The sequence below is a fragment of the Paraphaeosphaeria sporulosa genome (genome assembly GCF_001642045.1).
Source record: "Paraphaeosphaeria sporulosa strain AP3s5-JAC2a unplaced genomic scaffold CC84scaffold_19, whole genome shotgun sequence".
NCBI lineage: Eukaryota > Fungi > Ascomycota > Dothideomycetes > Pleosporales > Didymosphaeriaceae > Paraphaeosphaeria > Paraphaeosphaeria sporulosa.
In genome coordinates, this window is record NW_017253378.1 from 146689 (window position 1) to 153857 (window position 7169).

At 46.3% G+C, this 7169-nt stretch overlaps 3 protein-coding genes across 3 annotated transcripts; 1 reads left to right on the forward strand and 2 right to left on the reverse strand.

Annotated features, from left to right (window-relative positions):
• Window positions 1–2644: 2644 nt before the first annotated feature.
• Window positions 2645–3385, reverse strand: CC84DRAFT_1182102 (uncharacterized protein; the record flags this gene model as incomplete). Its single annotated transcript, XM_018180597.1, has 2 exons — window positions 2645–2662; window positions 2816–3385. The coding sequence occupies 2 exons, from the start codon at window positions 3383–3385 to the stop codon at window positions 2645–2647; spliced, it is 588 nt and encodes a 195-aa protein (XP_018028963.1).
• Window positions 3386–3802: 417 nt separating this feature from the next.
• On the reverse strand, window positions 3803–4891 carry CC84DRAFT_1106027 (aldo/keto reductase; the record flags this gene model as incomplete). Its single annotated transcript, XM_018175121.1, has 3 exons — window positions 3803–4259; window positions 4312–4792; window positions 4840–4891. The coding sequence occupies 3 exons, from the start codon at window positions 4889–4891 to the stop codon at window positions 3803–3805; spliced, it is 990 nt and encodes a 329-aa protein (XP_018028964.1).
• A 363-nt stretch (window positions 4892–5254) lies between these two features.
• CC84DRAFT_1105984 (dimethylallyl tryptophan synthase GliD1) lies at window positions 5255–6678 on the forward strand (the record flags this gene model as incomplete). Its single annotated transcript, XM_018175119.1, has 2 exons — window positions 5255–5491; window positions 5548–6678. 2 exons carry the CDS (start codon window positions 5255–5257, stop codon window positions 6676–6678), a joined length of 1368 nt encoding a protein of 455 aa, XP_018028965.1.
• Window positions 6679–7169: the final 491 nt, after the last annotated feature.

Here is a 7169-nt window from a genome sequence, read left to right on the forward strand (position 1 = left end):
GGTTATATTACTAAAACGTTATAAGTAATCTTTCCTATAAGGAAACTAGATGTAGTAACTATATCATGGATTAATAATAATAGATTACTATAGTAATTCATTATATCTATATACTACTATCTGACCTGGCTCTATTGGCTCTGTGGCTCTGTCTTCCATAGATCCATAGATTCATAGATCCAATCACGTGACCTCCTTACGTGTTCATATTATGTTCCGCATCAGAACAGTAAGCGTAATTTAGGTTATTATCGTCCCATTGGTCATTGCTGCTAACGCCGTCATTATTGTAATTCTGGTGCGGCGCGGTTACCGTAACACTTTATAGCCCAACACCGCCCGCGCCAGAGGTCACCCTATGGGAAGCCAAAACACCAAGCAACGCGCGTGAAGTAGAGGCTCAATCTATATGAATTTGTGATAGGATTTAGAGGCATAGAAGCTTGTCGCCTACTTCTAGTATTGAGGCCCTTAATTAGCTTAAAAAAGGCGCTAAGGTGATGGTGCACTTAGCTATGCTTATACGTGAGTGGATCGTGAGGCTTGAGAAAGCAAATAAGGCAGCCACAACGCGTAAATAGCGAAAAAAGAAGCGGATCTAGTAGTGAGGCACCTTAACAAAAGTAGAGATAGAGGAGATTATTGCTTAAATGGACGTTGCGTAGCAGCTAGAGGTGGAAATGCATTAAGGCAAGGCGCGATTAGGGGTAAGGCGGTAGGCTTTAGCGCGCTGTAGCCGCTGCAGACAGGCTGGCCATAACTCATAAACATGTAAGAATGATACTAGAGATGATTTTTAAATTATTATAGTAATTTTATTCTGTTATATAATTGTGTTGTTGAGATAGATCGCTGCAAAGGCGTGAAAGTATGGTAGGGTGGCGCGTTCGCTTGCCAGGTACGTTATCCTCTTTCCTTCGGCTACAATCTGAGTAAATCAAGGAATGTGTTCCGAGAGTTCCTGCTTCATTGCGTGATACAGTTGCGACATCAACCCATAGCTCCACTACCATCAATAAAATGCTGTAAATTTCTCACAATATAGTGTACATTCCATGTCATACTGCATACTTCACTAGGGATGCTTGTGACAGGACCGTTTGCGGCAGATCGGTTTAATCATTCCAAACGCGATTACAGGAATATAAGAGCAGAAAGCACGGGCTGAGGTCCTAATACCGATCACCTACGATTATCGCGTACTCCGCCTTCACTTGATTTGCACCTCCTTCTAAACTTCGACTGAGACCAAGAACGTCCCCCAACACGAAAGCGCAGCTGATTATTTACCATCATCAATAGATTCTAACTTTTGTTTCAAATAGACATCGCAAGGCCGGCTCAGTCTAGCAAGACTGATATTGGGGCAACGTAAGTCTAGTCGCGATCCATGTAGTGCACCCGATGAATGGATCACTCATCAGATGGCAAACTATCGAGGCTGGTATTCGCCAAATCCTGAGGCCCCCATCGAATGATGTTAAATTGAGCATGTAAAGATGCATGTGTCTATATACGGCCATGCACAACTTTTGTACAGCACGGAATGCTGATGGCATTGGATACGAGCAGGGTAACGATGCCCGCAAGCGCGGGGAAGGTTTGATAATGGATACAATTAATGGGTATTGAGATCTGACGACCATCCTATAGCATATTTTCTTGGGAAGAAACTACATGATAGATTGAAGCAATCGCTTATCGACCACGTTCAAGGAAAACAAGATAAAGCTAGATGGCTTCCGAATCTGAGATTACTCAGATTCTACATGGACAAGTGGGAGGGGATGACCCCCTATCGATATGCAACTGCTGCGAAGTACAACTACCACTTGTTCAGGTATCGAACCGAACCTGGGTGAAGCGGGAATACAGGAGGGAAAGGAAGACATCCACAATGTATACATGCTGTGTCTCTACATAACGTTGCATGAAACGCAGTAGGAGCCGCTATTGTTCATGTACACGTTGCGGACGCTCTGGCCCAGGTTGTGAAGATGCGTCATAACGGAGTTAAGCAAGATTGAGAAAGGGGCCGCTGGGCACGCTAGCATGTACATGAGTACTATCTAATTAGAATACATACTAACGGATGTGAGCTACATGGGAAGCAAAGAGCACACATGATTTCATATAAAAGTGCTAGTCCACATGGATTGGCATCATAAGGAGGAGTAGCGCCTATCTCCAGGTCATCCTAGAGAAGAGCTATAATCGCAGATACACTCTGCCCTCACTCTTGGTTTTCTATTGCTGATCTCCTTTACTTTGCTTCAAGGCTAGTCCCTATTAAAGTCATGTGCAAGCTTCTATTATGGTTATTATTTTCTTCAGTATAAAGTCACGGTACAATACTAGGGCAAGATCGATTCTCTCTATCCCCGCTGTTTCTGGGACGTTCTATGGAGATCATCTATCATTGAGGTGCGGAGGAGGAATGAGCGACTGAGTTGATTGTAACAAGCTAACCAGAGGATCCCTTAAGTACGAGGATCGTAGTTAGCAGCTAGTCTACATAAGGTAGGTTGTATCATGTAACAGTGTTGAACGTGATGCCACCTACACTGACAGAAATGTACCCTTCTGGCTAGTTGCTGTGGTCCGTAAACAGCTGGACAAAAGTTTGAAACTTTAATAACGCGTCTCAGAAGAACTCGAAGCGCTGATAGTTTGTGTAAGCAGGCAATAAGGACAACAAGCTGTATTGCTAATTGCAGAAAGGAGTGTGTGTGTGATTTTGTTCCAAAGCGAGAGAGAGCGGGCGAGAGTCTGTTGACTCTATATTCCGTGAACCTGGGTGGTGGCTACCACATACAGAACAGGTGACGTCAGCCACGTGGTTACAGTTTGTTGCCCTGCCAGCAGAGGGTGTAGAGATCGCTGTCACAATGTGTGTTCGACTGCAAAAGGGAACGTTCCGCAGGATCGTCTCCTGCAGCTGGTGGGCTACGGTATAGGCTTCTGTGTGCCGCAAGAGAGATGCAACGAAAAAGTTGAATTTCGCGAATCTATAAGCGAGTAGATCGACTGTACAGTCGCTAGCACGAAGTCGCACACCTGCCGATGATTGTTCTGCAACTGCGATTGGTGCATCAAACGGACGGTTTGTGAGTGTGTTTGGAGCTTCGAAATTTCGATGCTTGAAGAGGGGGACGCTCCTTACTTCCGGGTCATCCTCTTGCTCAACCCCATTGGCCATTCCAGAGAAGACCAAAGGCGCTTCATTCATCTTAGTGGATCTGATGAGTCCCTGGGCATTTCTGCTACCACCCCTTAGGGCGTCGAGCATGTCTATACGTCCTTCGTGGGCTTCGAGCCAATCTGGTAGATGGTTCTCTTCTATGTTTGGATTGAAGAGGAGCACGAACTCTGTCTTGTGGCTCATACTTTGATCGGAATGTGTCGACCTGTCTAGGAGCTGGGTGATAGCCCTCAGCTGTTCCAGCGTGTCGGCGCTCGCAACCGACCTTCGAGCTTGATCCTCGAAGCTGGCATCGAAGGTGGTTTCTGAATCCTAGTATAAAAAGGTATCTGGAATATATAACGTAGTTGAATTTCCGTCACAACTCTTTCCTTCTTGCATTATCATGCTTCTAAAAGAGAATGTTCTAAAAAAATTCACTGGATAACGGATTTACAAACCTGTTAGGCATATTAGCATGCTCATCATCGTGGTAGGTAGTTATCAGGCTGAATGTCGTAAATGGTTTTGAGAACACTTGATAAGACCAAGGTTTTTGCTTAGGGTAGAGCGTACAGTTAAACCCTACTTTATTTTGTATTTATATATATCATCTTCCCTTTATCCCTCAATTGGCACAAAGTCCGGGTAACGGGCTCCGATGGCCTTGAGTTTGTCCAATGTAGCCTCTAGCTCTGCAACTTCTGCATCTGTAATCTCCACTTGTTTTGAGTTCTCCTGAATCCTGCTAACGGACGTTGCTCCTGGAATCGGAACAGTGGTTGGCAAGCCCGGTCTCCTGGACTGAGCAATCGTCCAACTGATAGAAAGTTGAGCCAGAGTACATCCCTTCTTTTTTGCGAGCGCCCCGACTTGATTGGCTAGTTGAACATTAAAAGGGAATGTTTCCGGCTGAAAACGCGGGAAGAGGCGCAGAAGACTCTTCTCAGGAATATCGTCTAGCGACTTGAATCTCCCGCTTAACAGGCCACGGCATAGTGGAGAATATGCAATAAGGGGAATCTGGAGTTCTGCACAAGCAGCCGCAACACCGTTATGCAATACGTCCATAGAAAAGCTGTGTAAGTTAGTAATAGTCGCCTCTAACGATAGGAGCTAAAGATACATACAGGGAGAGCTCGGCTTCAACAGCGACCACCTTGGTTAGTTTGGAAGCTTCGATGATTGTCGATGCTTTGACTTCCGAGAGACCAATACCGCCGATCTTCCCAGTCTGCACATACTCCTTGTCTAAGACACCAAAGGTGACATCCAACGGCGTATTTTGATCGCGTCGTGCACACTCGAAAATATCGATTCTCTTGCGTCCCTTCAAAAGAGCCATGCAGTTGTCAACTGAAGCTCGGATTCCCTCAGGAGAGCCATCAGGATGGTGTCCTGCAGGTCCAACAGCACCTTTAATGCTCAGTACTACCTTATCGGCGTCTTCAGGATATTTTTCAAAATAACGCTCGAGAAGTACGAGGCTGTTGTAATCCAGAGTGCCGTAGAAGTCGCCTCCGTTCCATAAGTTCATGCCGTTCTTGAGCGCAGCCTTCAATGCTGCGAATGCCTCCTCCTGCGAGATCGGATCGGGACGCAATGTTAATCCTGTCCTATATAAGATGACAATTCATAATTTATAAAAGCTTTCTTACCCATTAGACCGTAGCCGATTTGGCCGACTTCTTTCCCCAAAATTGTTGGCATTCTGTCGTCAATGATGAATGGAGGACTGGGGTAAATTGAAAATGGAAGGAAATCTTCATATTTATGAGTCTCGAAACGTAAAATCCAGAATAATACAAAGGTCCTACCGTCCTAGCTCTCACCAACACCGTCATATTCCCGAGTGAGAGACCCCGACATGGCCGAGTTCCCGATCGGGAACACATGGAAGCTCTTGGCATCTGTGCCCGAATATGCATTCCGCTTTTGTTTACCACTAGGTCGGCTATTATGGTATGTTCCAATTCGTTTTAAGCACCGCTTCGCGTATGCTGAAGACCATTTGCTTCGCGCCTAGTACTTTGCATTACTTACCTAGTGGGAAGTGAAAGAGTCTTTATTACCATGGCCAACAACACATCCCAAAATGCTAACGGCATCGCAAAAGCCAAGGCTGCTAAAAGTAGCGCATCTTCGAACACCAAATCCTGGCAGTCGTTGTCTCTATTGCTCCCTCAGCGCAACCCTGATTACGATTTCTGGTGGGGCCTAACAGGACCTCACCTCGCTACCATGCTCGAAAACGCTGGCTATTCTTCTGAAAAGCAGTTTGAAATGCTTTTGTTCCACTTCCATTGGAGCGTAAGTCTCCCCTTTATCCGTGCCAATGGTTCGCCAAATGCTAAGATGGTTGGAAGGTCACTTACCTAGGGCCGCGACCGAGACAAGGCGTCGACCCCAACTGGAAATCCCTCTTGGAGCCTGATGGAAGCCCTATCGAGTACTCGTGGAAGTGGAACGCTGCCTCTTCTGAACCCGACGTTCGCTTCACCATGGAGCCTATCAATGAGTTCTCGGGGACGGCACTCGACCCGCTCAATCAACAACCATCCTTGGAGTTGCTCCATCGTCTCGCCGAGAGGTTGCCTTCGGTAGATCTCACATGGGTCCACCATTTCTACACCAGTTGTTTCGATCATGACAAAGCAAAATATGTACAGGAGAAGGCATCCGGGGTCCCTATTGTGACAACAACATGCCTTGCCTTCGAGTTCGTCCGACACGGGCTATCGCTCAAGTCCTACTTTCTCCCGCGTAAGCTAGGTCAGCAAGGGCTACTACCATTATCCGAATGGGAGAAGACGATACGTCAGCTTGATCCCAAGAACAAGGCGCTCGATATGCTTCTCGACTTTCTAAGCACGAGCGCTGAGGGAAAGAAAATGAATCCGCTCAATCTTGCAGTTGATGACGTGCACCCGTCACAATCGCGGATGAAGTTCTACTTTCAAACGCCTAGTACCAGCTTCTCCTCGGTTCGCGACGTTATGACCATGGATGGGCGCACAACGGGGCTTGAAAAGCAGCTGGCGGAGCTGAAAGATCTCATTCATGCAGTCACTAGCCTTCCTGCAGATTTTCCAGAAAATTTAGACGTTCCGGTAGAAGAACAGTACCATCCCAGAGTCAATGGAACCATCGGAGAGGTTCCTGGTCAGTCTGGATATCTCTATTACTTTGACATCCGCCCTGGTGCCAAAGTACCGGAGATCAAGTTCTACACCCCGGTAAGCCGTTATGGACGTGATGATCATACGCTTGCCAAGGAGCTTACAGGATGGATGAAGAGTAGAGGTCGAGATGCCTATTGTGAGGGATATCTACGCATGCTTGAGAATATCGCAGAGCATAGACGCTTGGATGATGGCAAAGGCTTGCAAACTTATGTCAGCTGCATGTTTAAGGAGAATGATGTTTTGGACATTACGAGCTACATCTCTCCTCAAGTCTTCCACCCCAGCAGACTTGCACAGTGGGGGCAGCGTTAGACAGTGCTACAGGGATTTTGTCAGAATAAGACGCAATTGAATCGAAAATCACGATTGCAATGGAGATCCTGTGAGTGAACAATAGCTAATGAAAGTTGACATTGACACATTTCAAAATAGCTGCGCAACTTGGTTTATTTGGGCCAGATAATGCGGGATTACGGCAACTCAACGTGCGACGCAGGCACTGGACGGAGAATTCATGCAAGCGCTGGCCGCAACCCTCATTGTAGAGGTTCAAACCTTTTATTTGCAACAAGCTATCAGGATCCTTTATGCATAAGCGCGGAGTATGCATACTCCATAGTATATACCACCGAATCTTGAAAGTCCCCTAAAACAGCTTCTCCTGCGGACGGCACTTTGATAAATTAGGCTACATAGCGAGTTTCACAAGGTTCTGCCCTCTACCACACTACCTTGCAACCTACGCTACTACTTAATTTAATAACGCAGTGTGAATATCATTGCGATCAACCGAAAGCATATTG